The sequence below is a fragment of the Helobdella robusta genome, assembly GCF_000326865.2.
Source record: "Helobdella robusta unplaced genomic scaffold HELROscaffold_35, whole genome shotgun sequence".
NCBI lineage: Eukaryota > Metazoa > Annelida > Clitellata > Rhynchobdellida > Glossiphoniidae > Helobdella > Helobdella robusta.
Genome location: NW_008704704.1, coordinates 1176916 through 1197926, shown reverse-complemented (window position 1 = coordinate 1197926; position 21011 = coordinate 1176916). Strand labels below are relative to the sequence as shown.

General features: G+C 34.3%; 2 protein-coding genes across 2 annotated transcripts in view; both read right to left on the bottom strand.

Moving 5' to 3' along the window:
• HELRODRAFT_83154 (hypothetical protein) overlaps positions 1-11702 on the bottom strand; it is a gene marked incomplete at both ends in the record, with an annotated part of 68952 nt that extends 57250 nt beyond the window's left edge. Inside the window, 5 exons of the mRNA XM_009023236.1 lie at positions 4741-4835; positions 8880-9151; positions 9520-9632; positions 11032-11187; positions 11495-11702. Of these exons, the coding sequence (XP_009021484.1) occupies positions 4741-4835; positions 8880-9151; positions 9520-9632; positions 11032-11187; positions 11495-11702 (844 nt within the window). The remainder of the gene's footprint in view (positions 1-4740; positions 4836-8879; positions 9152-9519; positions 9633-11031; positions 11188-11494) is intronic.
• Positions 11703-18504: 6802 nt separating this feature from the next.
• Positions 18505-20834, bottom strand: HELRODRAFT_175856 (hypothetical protein; the record flags this gene model as incomplete). The annotated part of the gene is made up of 2 exons (XM_009023235.1): positions 18505-20690; positions 20759-20834. 2 exons carry the CDS (start codon positions 20832-20834, stop codon positions 18505-18507), a joined length of 2262 nt encoding a protein of 753 aa, XP_009021483.1.
• Between the last annotated feature and the right edge of the window lie 177 nt (positions 20835-21011).

Sequence of the window (21011 nt, the reverse complement as noted above, 5' to 3'; positions counted from 1 at the left end):
TCATTTGCCTATTACTACGAAACGTCTAAAAATAAAATATAATTCATTTTAGTGAGTTTTTCTGTAAGTTTTTGTAATCATGTTACCAGTTTGTTAATTAAATCACACATTGTTATCGTAAAAGAAAATCAAAGTTTCAGCTTCATTTTCAATAAAAAGTTATTGGATAAAAACGGTTACAAAATTAGTTCTTATACATAATAATGATAATAACAATATTATTATTATCAAATTATTATATTATTATTATTATTATTCGCATTATTACATTATTATTATTTAATAATAATACTTACATCATTATTCAACGAATAAAGCTAACCATACACTTACATGCCTTTTTTATCGTTAATATTAAAATTTTTTTGCTAGAGCATTTACTAATTTATATATATATCAAATCAAATCAATCAAATCAAATATTGTATTTATATAGCGCCAATTATAATTGGTTCTCATCAGCGCTGTCCTCGTATGAAGCATGTTGAAAGCAAAGCCATCATCGGTTGAGATCACTAGAAGTTACCAAATAGGTATGTCTTTAGACGTTTTCTAAACTCAGCTAATGATAACCCGGATATACGTAGTTCGATAGGTAGGCTGTTCCAAAAAATAGGCCCAGCAACTGCAAAATCTCTATCTGCTGTTTTCAGATTCCGATCTCTAACATACAGCGTGTTTGAATCAGCAGACCTTAGACGCCCATGTGATGACATAGATGAAACTCGAATACACTCATCTTCTAAATATTTCGGAGCCAGACCATTTAAACTTTTAAATACCATTACACCCAACTTGAACATGATTCTTTGTTTAACACGCAGCTAATGCAACTCCTTAAGAATTGGTGATGCATGATCAAATTTTAATTTGCGATATATCATTCTAGCAGCCTGATTCTGAACCATCTGAAGTTTAGACAACAGTTTATCAGCTATGCCATATAGAAGACTGTTACAATAATCCAATCTAGAGTTGACGAAAGCATGTACTAATAGAGTCATTGTATCTCTATCTACCGATTTTGTGACTTGACGTAATTGACGTAGTTGGAACATACATTTTTTAACCAATAGACTGACTTGTGGACCCATTGTCATACGGGAGTCCATCGCAATTCCCAAATTGGTTACCGTTTTACTGAAACTTATATCAGTCATGCTGATGTTAATCGATGAAGGTTCAACCGCTGACGTTTGTTGCCATGTACCAGCCAACATGAACTGAGTCTTAGTCTGATTCAGCTTTAGCCTACTTTGACCCAGCCACGAGCCGACATCAGATATAGTTTTTGTCAGTTTCTCTAATACGGTAGGCATCTTATTTGGGAAACATGAAACGCAAATCTGCATGTCATCAGCGTACCCATGGCAATAATAACCATCTTTATTCAGTAAATCCAATATCTCTGCAACGTACAAATTAAAAAGAATCGGTCCAAGAACAGATCCTTGAGGCACCCCTGACGTAAGTTTCATTGGTTCCGAGAGACCACCTGAGAAAGAAATCTGCTGAGTCCGACCAGTAAGAAATGGTTCGAACCACGCTAACGCAATTTTATTTAAACCATAACAATATTTCAGTCTGTCCAGCAGGATTTTATGATTCACAGTATCGAACGCCGAACTCATGTCCAGGAATGTCAACAAAGTTACTTTTTGTACATTAACTGCTGAATAAACATGAGAGAATATATTCGATAGAGCTGTTTCGGTCGAATGAAATCTTCTGTATCCAGATTGATGCGAAGGCCAACAACCATTTTTATTTATATGATTATTTAAAATAACTCAACGGAACGTTCAATAATTTTAGAAACGAAAGACAAATTTGACACCGGCCTATAGTTTATCAGATCTGATTTATCTAATCCTGTCTTCTTTAGAATTGGCGTGACAATTGCATGCTTGCAAACCTGTGGCATTACACCCTTCGTTAAGCACATGTTGATTAAGTCCGTTAAGTAAACAATAAAATAGTCAGCATATTCTTTGAATACATGCGTCGGTATTGGGTCGAGTGAGCATGACTTTGTAGGTGACGAATTAACAACTTTAGATATCTGTTCTTCAGTCAGCACTGGAAACGATTCGAGAGGAAACATAATATTAGTAGAAATAACTGGAAAATTAAAACATTTAGTTGACTTTTCGGTCACTTTCAACTTGTCAGCAAAAAATTTTTTAAAATCATCGGCGCTATGCATATATATATATATATATATATATATATATATATATATATATATATATATATATATATATATATATATATATATAATTAATTTAACCCAGCTATCGTAAATGAGCAATTATAAAAAAAAATTCAGTTTCATTTGATATGGATAAAAGGAAGTTATCTAAAACCATACTTCAAGATTTGTTCTATTGAGACAATTAAACAAACATGTTATACTAATATAATCATGATAAATACCTTCTTGTACTCTTCATGATAATCCTTGTCAGTTGCTGTTACAGTCACCACCTCTATTCCTGAACTGAGGTTCTCAGCTACGCTGCTTGAGTATCTGAGAGTTTTGGTAAAAATATAGATACACATTACATCGTGTTTTTTGAAACAAATTTTAATAAAATACTTCTTTATCAAAGCAATTGGTAAACAATTATTGAAACGTTTCTAAACACAGGAACCTGCCATTTTCATCAAGTCCAACAAACTGTGGTATTTCATCATTTGAATCCTGCACTTGAATAACAACTTGCATATCCACATGCATAGAATCCATTGCTCTATTCTATTGTTGTAAAAGGTTGCATAAGATTGCAATGAATAAGATTACATGCTCCAAAGAATAAAATATTTTTTAATCGTTAAAAAACAAACATTTTTTTTATTCCAGAAAATTTTTATTTAAATTTAGTAATTATAGAGCATGAGATCCTTAAATCCAATAAAATAAACACCATTAATTTCAGTCAGTCAGTCGGTCAGTCAGTCATACATTAAATCAATCAATCAACTAATCAATCGTTCGTTCATTCATTCATTCATTCATTCATTCATTCATTCATATTTTCAATCCTTTGAGGAATATAGTTTTTAGATTTCCAAATTAAAAAAAATTATGTTGAATTCAATATTCCAACTTGGTTCACTCCGTAATTTCATCCGTCCCTTTTTGGTAAATTTGTAAGTTTTTGATCCTCCGACTTGTTTCCAGTTTCCATTTGTCATAAATAGAGTTTCAGTTTTCGTACTATGACTATGTTTTATACTTTTCTTTGTTTTCTTAACTGGTTTGTTATGATTTCAGTAGCACTCTATTTTAAATGCTTCTAATCAGTTTTAATCTCTCTTTTTTATTGTCCAAGTTTTGCTTTCTTTTCAGCACAAAAATTTCCACTTTCCTCGTTTTATACTTTTTTTTAAACTGGTTTCTTATGATCTCGTTTGCTATTGTTTTAAATGCTTATAATCAGTTTTAGTCTATTTTCTTTATTGTCCAAGTTTCGCTTTCTTTTTAACACAAAAATGTTCACTTTTTAAATTTATCTCAGTAATGCACACATTCCTTGTGCAAAAGTTATTCTTTAGTTAATTTTGTTGGCCAATTAATGGTCGATATTTATGAGACGGCCAAAGTGAACAAACTGGTTGACTTTTTGTTAAGTTTTTCCAATTTTATTTCCATGTAATGTCTTTATGTTCTCCTGAAATCATCGCCTACGCTTTGTTTTTGATCCTTTATAATATTAACTCCAATATCAAATCCACCGATCAATAAAATATACGTTTCTTATTGTTTTTTCCAATAATTCTTTCAATTTCCGCTTAAGCCAAATTACTCTGTATTGCTTTTTGCTGCCATTTTTGAATCTTGATTATATCAGTGAGTTTTTATGATATCAGTCAGGCATAAAATGTTTTTTTTTACATTTAACTGCTCTCAAAAATTATTTGTTATGACGTGGTTATGTGTTTAAAAAATATTTTTATCACAATACTATTATTTACAATATTTACAAAAATATGCGATTACATTTTGAGCATACATTCAGTAAAATAATATTTGATGATGTTTGCCAAATAAATAAATTTTGAAAAAGTTTGTTTATAACTAACAACAGCCTTGATATTTAGTACATATTTTGGAACAGTTTCAAAATCTAGGTTTCTGTACGTTAAAAGAATCATTTCGTTAGTGATCTCATCATGGCGATTGTAAAATGTTATTGGCCGACCATTTTGTTCAACATTAAGACCTGAGAGAATGAAGTAATTTATTAAAATACCAGATGGGACCAATGATGATGTTGTTAAAGATCTGTTCAGATAAGAAGATGGTACAGCTTTGAATTGTTTGATGGGATGGTTCAAAGGGACATTTTCATCGACAACAATGACCTGATTTTCATAATCTTCCAGCCAAACGGGCATATCAAGCACTTTTTTTAAAACTTCAATAATTATTTTTGCTTCGGATGTTAAAGGCGGTATGCCTTTGTCTTTAGCCAATATTTCAATAGATATTTTTCGTTGCTGTTTGATAATTAATAAATTTAAATCAATGGTAAGAAGCATTCAAGAATTTATTGAATTTGTAAAAAAACATATTTTTTAAGCAAATAAAAAGATTTCATTTAATATAAAAGTTGAAGTCAATGATACCAACTCCTATCAGAGGCTTTGTTACAGTCAACCACCCTGTATTTGGATGGAGGTTGAATAATTGAAAACCGATAGATGTACAATTTTTGATGAAATATTCAATTTCACTATTCCTACCAGCATCCTGATCAGTTGCATAAACTTGTTTTATTTTTTTGCCAACACTACTTGATTCCTCAACACTGACAAAGTACTCAGGCATACTGGAGGTGTTGAAATGCAATATATAGAAATTAACACATATCAACTGATGAGTACATTGCAAATTGTTAGAATATGGTTAAACAGATTTTACTAAAAAAAAAATATGGCAAGCTTAAATGATTGTTAAATTTAAATCAATCAATCTTCGTTTAGCGTCCAAAGACCCAGTTTTCCGAGGTAGGACGTTGTTTTCTTTGCCATCAACTTTTGCGCCAAAATAGACGATCAGTTGTATCCATTTCATTAAAATTTAGAACCTTCATGTCTTGCTCAATTGTTTGCGACCAGGACTTTTTTGGACGGCCTTTTGTACGTGTGCCAGGTACTTCAACATCTGCAAGAGAAGTTGTGGCACTGTTTTCACTTCGTTTGACATGACCAAACCACCGCAGACGGTGTTGCCAGCATTCGTCCTTTATATCATCTAAACCAGCACGACGCAAGATTTCGGTAGATTTGATGTGGTCCTCCAAACTAATTCGTTGCATCCATCGGAGCATTTTCATGTCGGTTCGTTAAAGTTGTTGTTCCAGTTTGGTTGTCATTGACCATGTTTCAGCATCATATAACAACACCGGACGTATCACAGATTTATAAAACTTGATCGTAGTGGTAGTGGGATGTCACGCTACATCAATATAGAGGCAAGGAGATGCCATTTATTTCAGGCTGCACGTATACGTGCTCGAAAAGCAGGTTTAGCTGTTCTAGTACAATCTAGAACATTCCCTAAATATTGAAACGATGTGACTTTCTCTACCTTAATGGATTCAAAAACATGCTATTTCAAATTTGTTGTTGTGAATTGATGCAAGCAGGACAAACAAAATTGGACACTTTAGATAAAGTAACAATTATTTTTGAACAACGTATGTGACACCACTAGTTACACTGCTGACACTTGATTGAATTGTTCCTACACCAGCTTTACAAACTGAACAGGGCCATCATCTAGTAGCTGTGGATTGGATGGGTTCACCAGTGATCATTGCTTTGATTTTGCTGATGTTTACTTTGAATCCATGATCGGCGAGTCTGGTGTTCCAATTTTCAAACATCTGTGCTGCATTCTGCTCAGAAGTGGCTATTAAAACGATATACTCAGCATATATTAGATTCCAAATGTCACCAGTGCGTATCGGGCTTGTGATTTTTTCAATCACAGTTATAAATAACAGTGGACTGAGAATCGAGCTTTGGTGAACTCCAACGCCGGTGTCAAATGCATCTGTGTTACCAACCGTTGTGCTGACGAGAGTCTTAGTATTCGTATACATCAGCGAAGAAAGTAGAGCGCTTCTGAAGTCAACTCACAAGAGGCGCTGTACAAATTCTGCAATACAATACAATACAATTTCCATCACAAGTCGAAAAAGATATACTGGAATGAGTTGCCGACGTAGACTCCACCTGATTGCTTTACGGGGAACACGATCAAATGCTTTTTCAAGGTCTACAAAAATGTGTAATAGTTGTCGATGCTTTGCGAGGTACTTCTCTTGCAGTTGCCGAAGGATGTGAATTGCATCAATTGTTGATTTCCCCGTTAGGAAACAAATTGATAATTTCCGATTGTGATGCACGACGTTAATCTTCTCTCAACGATTTTCTCGAAAATTTTCTCGGAGTGTTCTAACAGACATATACCCCGATATGATGAACAATTCAATGGATCACCTTTGCTTTTGTATAGGGAAACTCTCATGCTACAGTTCCATTCAGTCGGCATTGAGCAATTTTTTTCACACTTTACGGCAAAGTTGTAGTAACGTTTGCATACCTGCAGCGCCTTTGATAATGTCATTTGTGAGTCCAGAGGGCCCTACTGCCTTTCCATCCTTCGTAGCTTTAAGAGCTTTTGTAAGCTTTTCTACAGTGATGTCTAGAATCCGACCTTTGATGGGTGGAGCGTCAAAGTTGACCTTGATGGGATTTGTTTCAGTTAACAGACGGTTGAAGTATTCTCTCCACTGTAGCTTGATTCCATCTTGTTCAAGAACTATCTCATTTTTGTCGTTTTTGATACATGAGGCACCAACTATGCCTTTTTTCATAAGCTTAGCTTGTTTTGCTATACGATACAAAGATTTCATTTGTTCACCTTTGCTTTTAGTGAGCCACTCTCTGCACTGATCTGTCCGAGCCAGTGCGACTTGAAGTCTTGCATAGTTGTTCTTCTCACGGAAAATTTTATGCTCATCAACAGACTTTGATTTTTTCCATTGCTTGTATGCAGCTTTCTTTTACCCCATTGCATTTTGTACACTGTCATTTCCCCACCAAGTGTCCCGTTCATGCTGACGTTTTGTACCAGTTTTCCCACAAACTGTAGTTGCAGCGTTTATCAAAACTGTTTTGTATGTACTCCAATCTGTACTGGCTTGCGATTGGTGGTCTAACTGTGTTGCGACAATCTGCTGAAATTTTTCTCGATGAATATTGCTTTTCAGTTTCCACGTTTTGATTCTCCAAGGCATTTGTTTAGACTTATGTTGTGACAGTTCGACAACAAGGTCTGCCACAAGGAGTCTATGTTGGGTGACACATGATTTGCCAGGTATAACTTTGACATTTTTGAATAGCCTTCGGTGTTGTTGTTTGACAACGAAGAAATCAATTTGCGTGGCTGATTGTCCACTTTTGTACGTTATAAGATGTTCCAACTTTTTTCTAAAATATGTTTTCAGTAAACAAAACCCATGACTTTCAGCAAACTCAAGGATGCGGTTTCCATCTTCATTCCGTTCTCCATAGCCAAAACCACCATGTACGTATTGAAATAATATATATATATATATTATATATGTTTCAATATATTTATGACTTTCCATAGTTTCAGACAATCTTATATCATTGCTAACTTGACTAACTTGCACGTGTATGCTTTTCGCTTTTTGTCGACTAACTTTTGTACGTTATAAGATGTTCCAACTTTTTTCTAAAATATGTTTTCAGTAAACAAAACCCATGACTTTCAGCAAACTCAAGAATGCGGTTGCCATTTTTATTCCGTTTTCCGTAGCCAAAACCGCCATGTTCGTTGTCAAAACCATCTGTTTTCTCTCCAACGTGGCCATTGAGATCGCCTCCAATCAGGATTGTTTCAGATTTTGGTATTGTTAATATGATGTCAGAGAACGCAGCCCAGAAGTCATTTTTTCATCTCTTCTGATTCGCCTGTCTGTGGTGCGTATGCAGAAAAAAATAATCATCGTTTGTTTTTCTAGGCGAAGCTTGATTCACATGAGACGTGAACTAATCTTTTTAATATCCAGTACTTCTTGGGCTAGCGGTTCTCTGGCAAAAATTCTAACACCATTTTTGGCCGTCTTTGACCATTCCAGATTAGTTTATATTTTTCTTTGTATGAGTTGACATGACAAACACCATTCGATTTCAATTTCCATCGGTTCTCCTGAAAGCAGCAGATGTCAATCCTTTTAAGCATGAACATTTCTGCAATTTCCATGCTGCGGCCAGTCAGTGATCCAACATTGAGCGTTCCAAGTCTAAGTACCATAGAGGGGCCGTTCTGAATTTTTCTGCAACATCCCTCCGCTATTGCATACTTCCCAGGAATTCTTGGCACCCCTTGACCACTTAAGGCCTGCTGGAAACTAGGGGCCGTTGTTTTTTTTGTGATGGCATAGGAATAATTTGGAGAAAAGTTTTTACATCCGGACACCCATCCTGACGACAATCACCACCAGCCTTTTGCTCAATCTCAATCATGAGATTGAGCAAAATCTCAATAATTCATCATTTAAATGGCAAAATTCAAACATGTTTAACAAACTCAAAAAGGCTTAAAAGATACATCAATAATAAATAACTATTATTTGATGAAATTTATTAGCAATTTAAAAAATATAAAATATTTAACAAATTTAGTTAGAAATAAGTAACAATTTTACTTAAAAATGCTTAACTTATTTAAAAATGAAATATTTAATCAATTTAATAAAAAAAATTAGTTTTTTAATTAGCGGTTGTTGGTTGCTTGCGCTTATACTTAATATAATCTAAAACTAAATGCTAATGACTTGAAAGAAGGAGCATTATCATTCTTGTCTCCAACTTTAACTTGGAATGAACAGAAACCAGCTAATGACGGTGATCCATGATCCTCAGCTTTTACTGTCAATCCATAATCTGTGATTCCAATTTTTGATTCGCGATCAAGGATGTCAGAGGTTGTGATCAACCCAGTGCGTGGGTCTATATCAAATCTATCAAAACTCGATTGCTCAGCAAAACGTACCAAAGAATATGTGATGTTGCTGTTGATTCCCGTATCATAATCAGTTGCCGACACCTTTAAAAAGAACAAAAATAAATTTTTATTTTTAAACATTTTTTAAAAAGAATTCTCAGATATACAATAAAAAATAACTAAAAATCAAATATTAGCAACCACGTATTTGCATGAACAAAACAAATACCATAGCAAAATAATTGCCACTCAAGAAATACAAATACTACGCAACAAATTGAATGCTACACAAAATAATAAAAGCTGCACAAATTATCCAATGCTGCAAACCAATTAAACGCTGCAAACCAATCAAATGCGACACAACGAATCCATCTTTACACAACGAGATAAATCCTATACATTATAACAAATGATGCTCAAAAAGTAAATGCTCAACTTAACAACTGGCAATTTATGGAAAAATCAACCTGAATGACGGGAGTTCCGATATTTTCCTTCTCCATGACAACAGGATTGTATGAGGAACATTCTAGAAACTTTGGTGCATTGTTGTTCACATCCTTAATTTCAACAACAACCACTCCTTAAATAAAATTTTAAACAGTTTTTACGACAGTAGCCTAATATTATTGTTAAACTAAGCGGAACATTTTATCCATTGGCATATTTATTGAAGGTTCATGTTTAAGTTTAACAAAAAGTATTGATATTGAATGCAACGATTCTTTGCTTTAAACTTAAATATATCTATAACACAATCAATCAATCAATCAATCAATGATCCTCCTTTGTCCATCGAGGGACCGTCGAGGCCAATGGTGTACATTTAAACATGCTTTTTACTTTTATTTTTTCTTTTTTTCTTTCCAAAAACCTTTTCTATCTTTGGCCAGTTTTATTGAATTCAGAATACCAACATCAGTCCATTCAGTAATGTCATCTATCCATTTATCTGCTGGTCTACCAATTTTTTTTTCCAACCTCTTTTCCTCATTAGTACCATCTTAATCAATCTGTCTTCTCTCATTCTACAAATGTGTCCAAAAAATCCCAATTTTCTTTCTCTGATTTTGTCACATACACTTTTTTGTCTTCCATGTTGATTTCTGATGGTTTCATTCTTTACTTTCTGCCTCCAACTGATTCCCAACAAATTTTGGTAACACTTCATCTTAAATGCTTCCAATCTGTCTTTGTCTCTTTTCTTTATTGTCCATGTCTCACACGCATAGAGCAATCTCGAAAAAATGCAAGATTTTATCATTCTCAACTTTGATTTGATAGATATATTTCCAATTTTCCATATTTTCTTTAATGATGCGAACATTCCATGGGCTATTGCTATCCTTCTGTCAATTTTTTTGGTGCAGTTGTTGTCACAGGTTATAAGACTGCCAAGATACACAAACCGGTCTACTTGTTCGAGTTTTTCTGATTCTATCTGAAATTCCGCACTGTTTCTTCCTTTTCCCGTAATCATCACCTTCGTTTTGTCTTTGTTGATATGCAACCCGTGATCTTTTCCACCAACATGTGTTAGTTCAATTAGTTTCGGTAGACCTTCTTCACAAGAAGCTAGAAGGTCTATATCGTCTGCAAACCTGAGATTTTGACAGTTCTCCTTCTTATGTCAATTCCATCCATTTCCAAATTTTCCATTTTTTCCATTGCTTTTCCTAGCAATGCTATAAATAGTATTGGTGATATTGGATCGCCTTGTCTGCTTCCAATGTCTGCCTCAAAAAAATCTATAATACACCCTGTAAAGTGCATGGCGTTACCGTGACAGGATCCGATTGCCTATAGGATGCAGTATACTATCTGAGCATTTATTCATGTATTTTTTTACTTGCACTGTGTGTTTTGTTGTTGATACCTCTAAAAACATTGTAGAAAAAGTGAAATAAAGAAATAAATTAATTAACATGAGCTTGAGCAAACGTATGTTATAATATACACGCGCATACACCTACCTACACTTGACCTCGTGATGACCCCTCCACAACATATGCCATCATCTGTTGCTGTAATGTTCAGTCTGTATGACAATGATGAAGATTTATCTAATGACCCTCTTAGCATTATAACACCTGTATCTGATGCTATGCTGAATGGTCCCCAAGACAAAAGGCCATCTGTTAATTAAATTTTTAGAAGTTCGGACAAGCGCATGTAATAAATTGTTGTAACATTTTTATTAAGAAATAATTTTATGAGCACAACATTTTTTTTCGTTCTTGTGATATTTAAAAAATAAAATTAAATGTCTTTAAATATAATTTTATTAAACAGTGTCATTTAAAAAAACAAGCATGAGTAGTACTGGCACAATTTAAAAAACATAATTAAAAATTTATTTAGTTGAGCTACTAAGCTCAAGTAAATTTTTACAACACGGTAGTGGAAACATCTTGAAAACGTTGAAACACTAACCATGAAAACTATAAGCCACAGAATCTCCATCAACATCATAAGCCTGAATGACGTGAATGAGTGTTCCAACTACTGCGTCCTCACTCACCTGCACATATTCCATTGGATTGCTGAATGTAGGTGCAAGGTCATTCACGTTCGTCAAGAAGACGTGTATGTTAGCAGAACCGTTCAAACGAGGAGTACCATTATCATATGCTGTTATAGTGAAGCTATAAGCATGATGCTGGTGGCTTGACGAAGTTGGAATATCATAATCCAACTCCCTAACAAATAAATTAATCACTCACTTAAAACGCTTCAATAATTTAATTAAATTTTTAGAAAAAGGAGTTAATGAAATTAGCAACACAAAAATACCTTGATGTTTTGATAACAGCTGTGTTGCCCTCAAGTTCTACAGAAAAATGATCATCAGACAATACATAATGTAATAGAGAATTTACACCCGAATCAATATCTGTTGCCACCACTGATGAACACAAAAATAAAGCACAAAGTCAATACAAAAAATTAATTAAAACTATGGTCGAATAAAATAGTTAAAAAAAATAATAACAAAACAATTCTCCAAACCCACAAAACAGCTAAATAACTAATTATCTTAAATTATTTTTTGATTCATTTGTCGAATACATGACACTTTGCATGCGATTGTTTGTAAAAAAAAAAGTTGTGAATCAAATGTGGGCTTTTTTAATTAAATATTTTAAAGGTGAATAGTTGTCCGTTGGTTTGAAATTTAGTTTGAAATGGATTTTTATTTTTTTAAGTTCCAGTTAACTGAGTTGTAATTTCATTTTTATTTAATTTATGTTTTTAAACGTTGAAATTTATGACTGACATAATTTATAGAAATGAGCAAATCTATGTAGGCTCTGAACGTAAACTGCAATTTAGATTCACAAGACATCAAGAGTTATATATGGCGTCCGAAATTAACCATCAATCAAAAGAGAACAGATAATTAAATGTTATATAAAAATTGGCTGTATAAATAGTTTTGCAAGAAATTCTTTTTGTGGCTGATGAAATATTAGAAAAAATGTTAGATGATCGGTTGTTGAAAGTTTGCTGACATGTATCGTCTGAAGATGTATTCCTTCAACAGCCGCAGTCACATAAGTATTTCTGCATTGACGCAGCCAAAGGAAACAACAAGAACTGGAGTAATCAAACCGTCAGAGGGTCTTGCTGGTGTTGGAGTGGTTTTCATTCTAAAAGATTCATATCGTTCTACCACGGTTGACATAAAATTTCAGCAAAAAGCATTTGAATACATATGCTTCAATACCGCTCCAATATATTAAATTGAATTAGGCCAGGTTCGTCAACATCTAGAAAAACTTACAGAGTTTAGAGGACAATCTATGATATGCAACATTGACAGACTTTGTCTTCAACATCTTGAAGACAAAGCAAACACGCATGCCGTTCAATTAAAAACCTCCCGACAAAGGTTATGTTCAACATGTTCAGACACTTAAGCTTGGTTTGCTTGATGTCGTCGTCATCAGGTTTGACTTGAAAGTTTACAATATCGCTGATGATCAGAGGTACACATGGGTTGGGTTGGGCTGAATTTTTGAAATTTTTTATTTTTTCACAATAAAATTTTTTATTTTATATTTGGTGTATTTTGAAACTCAGTTATTGTTGTACTGTGGTGTCTTTGGTCTATCGGTTCCTCATTCTTTTTGTGATTGTTTTGTGAATAGGTAACTTCTTTCCGATCAAGAAATTTATTTATTTACAATTTACAAGTATGGCAGATTCAGAGGAAATTCGGCGTCATTTGAGAGGTTTGTGTGATTTTAATTAGCGGCAAACCCGGAGACCACAAAGTGGTTTTTCCTACAATATTTATTTATAATCAACAGTTTAAATCAAGGGGGAGGCCTATTTACCACTTTCTTATGGGTTGAAGCTGGGATATGCAAAGAATTTCAATATTTTCAACTTTTAGTTATTTTCGGTAATATCGATTTTATTTTTTAAATTTATACCAAATAAAAAGAGTTAATTACCATATTGAATAACAAATAAAAAAATTTAAATTTTAACATTTTAAATAAAAGCAATATTCCGTAATTTGTAAATATACGATCGTAACTTTTGACTCGAACGATAAAAAGTCACCCTCCAACTCCCCTCCGGAAGTGAGCTCCTTGTTCGGCCGTTGAAAGTGAGCGAAGGCCGTTATATTTATTCTAGTTATATGGTTTAAATCCGACACATAAGCTCCTCCCTCGGTAAAACTAAAAGTCGAAGTAATAATAACAAAGTCGTTAGCTGATAAAATGAAGCCGTATTCCAAAAATATATTTAAAAATCAAGTTTGCTCTACACACACACACACACACACACACACACACACACACACACACACACACACACACACACACACATATATATATATATATATATATATATATATGTATATATAGAGTATATATTATATATGTTATATTATATATATATATATATATATATGGCCCTACATAAGTTTTATTTTAACCTAAATTAAAAAATACAATAGGAGAATATAATTTTGTAAATTTATCATGTTGAGTATATCGAGGTGTATTATATCTATTGAGGTTTATCCATGGGTATAACTAAGTCATATAGGTATATAAGTTGAGGTTTAAATACGGTTATTCTATAATTTCATAAGTTGAAATATAATAATTATATAAGCACAACCTGGTTGAACATTAAAGTAAGTAAAGGAATTGAGCTATAAAATTTCACATAATGTGAACCTAGGGTGATTAAAATTTAGATTGATTTTGATCTGAAAGCGTTGATTACATTGTCAAACGATTTCCATTCTTCTTTTTAGACTCAATAAGAATTATAAAATAATAATTATCAATAAACGTTTAATTTTCTTTTAATGTTTTTCGTATAAACGGCGGAAAAATAATTTTAGCATTCAAGCCCGTGCATGTTGAGTTATTTCCGTACGATTTTTTCATTGTAACAAGCAACAAAGCAACAAATTTTAAAACATTTATACCGCCTGTTGGCGAGTATAATGGCGGTATAATGTTCACTACGGTCCCTAGGCAACGAACAAAAAGCTATATTTAGTTTAATTATTAGTTGCACCGTTGGAGAAGCTTGTGTCTTTAAGAGCTGTTGACCATAAATAAATATTGCTGAAAAAACCAGTTTTTGGTCCCCGAGTTTACCCTAATTTGCTAAGTTTTTTCTTTGTATTATTCTTTAAAAATCAGGATCTCATAGACGCAAAAACTGTTACAGCAAGCAAGGCAGTAGCACAAAGTTAAACAAATAAATAAAAAATGGAGAAAGAAAAAGTGTTTAAACATGAAAAATAAAACAAAATGAAATAAAATAAATAATAAATGATAATAAAAAAAATAAATAAAATAAATTGGCAATAAAATGAAGTAATGGCATAAAAATGGAAATTAATAGAATAGATGATGACTTAGTGAGTTAGTGAGGTGATCGATAAATAAAAAATAGTTGTGTGAAGGATAAAGTTTTATTGAGTGTTAATATGTTTAAAGTGTCTTGTGATGAAAGTCTTTTCCTGATATGTATATTGGGTGGCGACTTGATAGTTATGTTTGCGTTGACGAAGGTTATGTGTTGTAGTTTAATTTGGTGGTAGTAGAGGATGGATGACGTGGTTGTTGTTATTTTCTACGTTCTAGAACAGTCTTGAATCGAGTGTGTTGAATATCTGAGTGACGGTAGGATATGACGCAGGTAGATAGTTGAAGCGAATTAGTTTTTTGAGGAAAGATTGTGGTTGCTGAAGTTGTTGTTGTGTAGCAAAACCAAATCAGGAGGGAGCTGCATATTTGATGCCCTGAAATTATGAGTGATTCAGTGATGTCGAATAATTTTATGCCTCTGAGACCATGTGAGCAGAGTGTTTTGAGTTTTGAAAGCCTTTTTTGATGATGTGATTGATATGATGTGCTATATTAATTGTGGAGGTGAATGTGATGCCTAATATTTTTAATTGACTTGTGCGAGTGATTAAAATGTGTTCTGGAGATAAAATTATTATCTGACGGCTATTGTGAATGATGGGTTCGAATGAATTATTGAGATTAAGTGACAAATTGCATCGTTTTGACCATGTAGTTATTGAGTCGAGTTCTGATTGGATGGTGTTTGAGTTAGATGATGGGATGATAAGGTAGGTGTCGTCAGCGTATTTGATGATGTGATTAGAGCTATGAAAAGTTTTGAGAGTAGAAGCATTGATGATAAAGATAAATGGTCCAGAGACAGAACTTTGAACTACGCTAGAATTAAGAGTAGAGCTAAAGAAAGTAGAATGACTCCTACAAGAAAGAAAGTTTATTATAATATTGTAAATGTTGTCAGGTAGAGGAAGAGAAGCTAACTTATTTGAAAGGGAGAAGTGATTGAAAGTGTCAAAAGCTTTAGAAAAGTCAAGAGCAATAAGGTGAACATCAATCAATCAATCTTCGTTCAGAGACCCAGTTCCCCGGAGGTAGGACTTTATTTTCTTTACCATCAATTTTTTGCGCCAAATTAGACGATCAGTTGTATCAATTTTGTTTAAATTTAGAGCTTTCATGTCTTGCTCGATTGCTTGCGACTAGGACTTCTTTGGACGGCCTTTGAGACGTGTACTAGGTACTTCAACATCTGCAAGAGAAGTTATGGCACTGTTTCCACTTCGTTTGACATGACCAAACCGCAGACGGTGTTGCCGGCATTTGTCCTTTATATCATCTAAACCAGCACGACGCAAGATTTCGGTAGATTTGATGTGGTCCTTCAGTCCTTCAGACTAATTCGTTGCATCCATCGGAGCATTTTCATGTCGGTTCGTTGAAGTTGTTGTTCCAGTTTGGTTGTCATTGGCCATGTTTCTGCACCATATAACAACACCGGACGTATCACAGATTTATAAAGTCTTGATCGTAATGGTAGAGGGATGTCATGCCGCATCAATATAGAGACAAGGAGATGCCATTTATTCCAGGCTGCACGTATGCGTGTTCAAACGGCAGCTTCAACTGTTCCAGTACAATCCAGAACATCCTCTAGATATTGAAACGATGTGACTTTCTCTACTTTAATGAGAACTTAAAAATTATTTTTAAGGAGAGATGTTATTGTGGAAGTAAGAGAGATTGAGATGATGGCGGATGTAGATGAACCTGTAGGACGAAATGCAAACTGATCTTGTAATAGTGGTTTGATGGATGGATGGTTGAAACATGGATAGATGAATGACCTAACGATGAATATATAATCGGAATCGAAATATGGCCTTATTTGCAGCATGAATTCGGAAAATAAGTTTATTTTGAATTTTAATAAATTAAACGTTCTCCAAAAAACTTTAATGAGAAAAATCGAAAAAACGAACTACAGACATCTTAACGCCAAACATTCGGCAAAATTTATAGAATATTGTAAATTTATATATTTGAATGGACAAAGTGAATGCACTGAACAATTTAAAGACAGCACAATAAAATCATTTGTGAACCGGGCATTCACACACTCTTCCGATATTGAAAATCGCGACGCTGAATTAAAGAGGGTCACTAACTTGCTTGTAAACAATGGATATAAGACTTACTCTATTGAAAAGATTGTTAAAAACAAATTACTACACAGCAATAACCTTCCTAGTGCCAACAATCAAGATAACGACATCATCTTGTATTACAGAAATCACATGTCAACAGCATACAAGGTAGATGAAGCTATTCTTAAGCATATCATCAATAAAAATGTCACACCAACCAACCCAAATAGTAAAGTTAAACTCCGAATTTATTACAACAATAAAAAGACGTCTCACCTAATACTGAAAAACAACTGCAGTCCTAGAGATAACTCTGAGTTAAAGCGTAATCACGTAATATAGAATTTAATTGCCCCTTACGATGCATAAACAGAGTGGTGCTATCAAATCTCATTTGGACTCAACACACTCAATCACAATTAGCCGTGAAATCCTCGACAGCAACACCAAAGTAATATACCAGAACAGCAACTACACGCATCTTAAAATTGCAGAAGCAGTCCTAATCGACATCAATATACCAAAAAAAAATATACAACAAAAAATGACAACCTCACTTCCAACCCGGCGCTTAACCAACAACGAAAACAAAGAAGTAATAAAAACTAGCATCGTAAATAGTGACAAAGAAGAATATGATATTATCGATGAAGAAAAGGAGACCAAAGAAGATGACCAGCCAATTAAGAAACCTGACACCTAATTCGCATCAAAGTTCAATTTTACAACACCAAAGTTAATTTTTACAACGTCAAAGTTAATCTTGACAAAGTCAATATTTCCCTATATATACAGCAAGGAGCACTGACGATGATTCATTCGGAATCGAAATATGGCCTTATTTGCAGCATGAATTCAAAATAAGTTTATTGTGAATTTTAATAAACTAAACGTTCACCAAACAACTTTAGTGAGAAAAATCGAAAAAACGAACAACAAACATATTAACGCCAAACATTCGGTAGAATTTATAGAATATTGTAAATATATATATATATATATATATATATATATATATATATATTAGAGTGGTTCAAAAAAAATTTTTTTTTAATATTTAATTGCACACCCCCTATATTTTTTCCTTAGCTGAAAGTTAGCATGTGTGCAAAATTTCATTCAATTCTGACAATATTTAGAGGTTGCTCAATGACATTCAGTTTTTCACCATATTTAGCATATAAGCGGTCAGTGCTACAATTTTGTGTTTAATGTTTATTTTGCAGTAAAATGAACAACATTCTTGTGAAAATCATGTAAGATTTAACAGTTCTACAAATTTATACTCAAAATAACAAAATATTCAACACTAAACAGACAGTTCTCACAAGGTAAAGGCAACTTGATTATGCCAAACGAAAGTTCAGTACTGTTAATCTTTGATTGAGAAACTGAAATTAACTTGAGGCAATTAATGTACTCAGTTTATGTTTTTCTGTTAATCACTCATAGTATGTCAGACTCAAAACATAGCAGCAGCTGCTTGAGCACTGGCTAATGTGCGCTTAGAGGAGTCCGGAATATGTATTCGATTGTCCTCCACCACCTGTATCAGTTTTTGCAGTTCTGTTTCATTTTTGGTTATAGACTGGTTAAAATTTGTCATGAGTGCCACAGTGCGTTCTGCAGTGTCATTAACGACCTTAAGTGACTTCACAACATTGGCTACTTTTTGAAATAAAGGAAGATCATTCCATGAGTCTGGTTCAGTTTCACGCAAGATAGCAACATCCATTCCAAGTGATAACAATGTAGCACGAGATGTACCTGATACCAGATCATGCAGTGGTTTGCTTTTAACCTGTTCCAGTTCAGTTGCAGGATATTTGACACCTCGCACACTCCAGTCAGAATCTACTGCAGTCATTGATTCCACAATCAACTGCTTCTCAGCATTTGCAACCTTATTTGAGAACAATGACAGCCAAACCATTTCTGTACCGAGATACCACAGATGATTCTTCAACTTTTTTGTGGCAGCACTTGCTACATTCTTGTTGATTTCAGAGTATTGTTCAATTCTGCTCAGAAGTTGCAGGTCATTGACTGGTGCATCACTGGGTATTGGGCACAACATCCATGCTGGCACATATATATGGGTTGCAAATAGGCAGAATTCAGTTAAACTTTTTGTTTCAGTTGTTGTTAGCTTGAATTCATTGCGGAACAAATACATTTTGAGACAGTAGATCACTTTGGCCATCCATCTGGCCATGTGATATGCTCCAGGAACACGGAAATGGTACTTGCCATCAGTCTGCATTGGATAACCCAGCACTAAGAGACAGAGTTCAACCAATTCCTTGTAATCCTCTCGTGGGATGTATGAGCTGTCAGCTGAAAGAAAACATGTCAAAGATGGTACTATGTCAGACCGCATCATCTGTAGCAATGAGTGGTTCATCCTGTCATCATCAAGTGGCTTGTGGTTTGACTGATTTATATTTGGCCAGTAGGCTCGAAATCTTTCAAACATTCCAATGTTGGGGCCACGGCTTGGACCAAACAGAACTGTGAAAACTTCACCGATTATCAATTCATGTACATGATGACGACAAGCAAAGTGCAAAAGATTTCTATGGAGCAGTTTCTCCAGCAAAACACATGCTTCACTTGACGTCCCAGTATTGGCAGCAGTAGTGTCAAAGCACATGCCTATAATGTCTTCACTAACGTCCCATAATTTGAGCAACTGAAAAGTTGCATTGGCCTGTGCTTGTCCCGTGCTTGATGCAATTTTAACAATTCCTAAGATTTTCTCCACATTACAGCCAGTCACAACAACAGCCAGTCTATCAGTTCTGGAGTGTAGATCATCATTCATGATCTTCCCATCCCAGTGAACCAGAAGGGGGTTTCTGTCACGATCCTGAAATTGTTGACGAATACTGCTGTCAATGGTTGATCGATGTTGCTGTCGTTTACGATGAACTGTGGAACGTGACAGAGATGTATCCCTGATGTCTTGCCCACTAGCTTGTGCAATGGCTGCTGCTAATACTGTGAACTTTCTATCTGACAGGTTTATTCTATCCAGTGCTGAAGCAACATCTGGCGACGACAACATATCCTGCACAGTTCGTGTTTTTTTGCTGGCACTGCTTGACAGACTGTCTTCTACTTCACTGATCTGCTTTTTGTAGTACACTGGAATTTCAATTTCATAGTTGTCCTCTGTGTCCTGCTGTTCACTATCACTGTCATCAGAACTAGATAAATGTAGTGAGGTACTTTCTGTCATCCGCTCCTGCTCTCGCTCTTTTCTCTCTTCTTCTTTGCATTTACGTTGTTCTGTGCGCTCTTCTTTCTTGGTCAGGTCTTTATCAATGCCACTCATTTGCATTCGTTGACTGCCCCTCTGGTCTTCAAGAAATTCTATATCTTCCTGAATTCGGATGAGCTGCTTGGCGTGTTGGTGAGCAATATCAAACAGCATGTGCTCCTTTTCTTCAAATTCCTTCTCTCGTGCTCGTTGTGCTTCACTTTGTCTGTTTTTGTTCTTTTTTATTAGCTTGTAGTCATCAACTACCGACTTTACTTTTTCTACAACATGAGTATGGTAGGTTGTTGGTATTCTAGCCTTGTTCCACATGTCCATGACCTTATCTGACGACAATTTTGCACTTTCAGGCACAGTTTTCTTTTCTACTTGATGATAATAAAAAACATTCCCAGGACATCACCTGTTGTAGGCAATACATTTACTGGAAGTTCACTTTGTAACTGTCCAATCAGCCATATGTTAGTCATGCTGCGTGTTGTAAGAGCACCACAGTTTGAATTAGAAGCCATTTCATACGTAGTTAAATATGTACAGTACCGGTATTTCAAAATCACCTCAAATTACTAGTAAATCGACACAGTTAAATTATGCAGATATTTATCCTATTTTACTTTTTGCTGACAACAAATATGGTGACCATAGAATATTTAATAATAATAATGCATTTTAAAATATCTAATATCTAG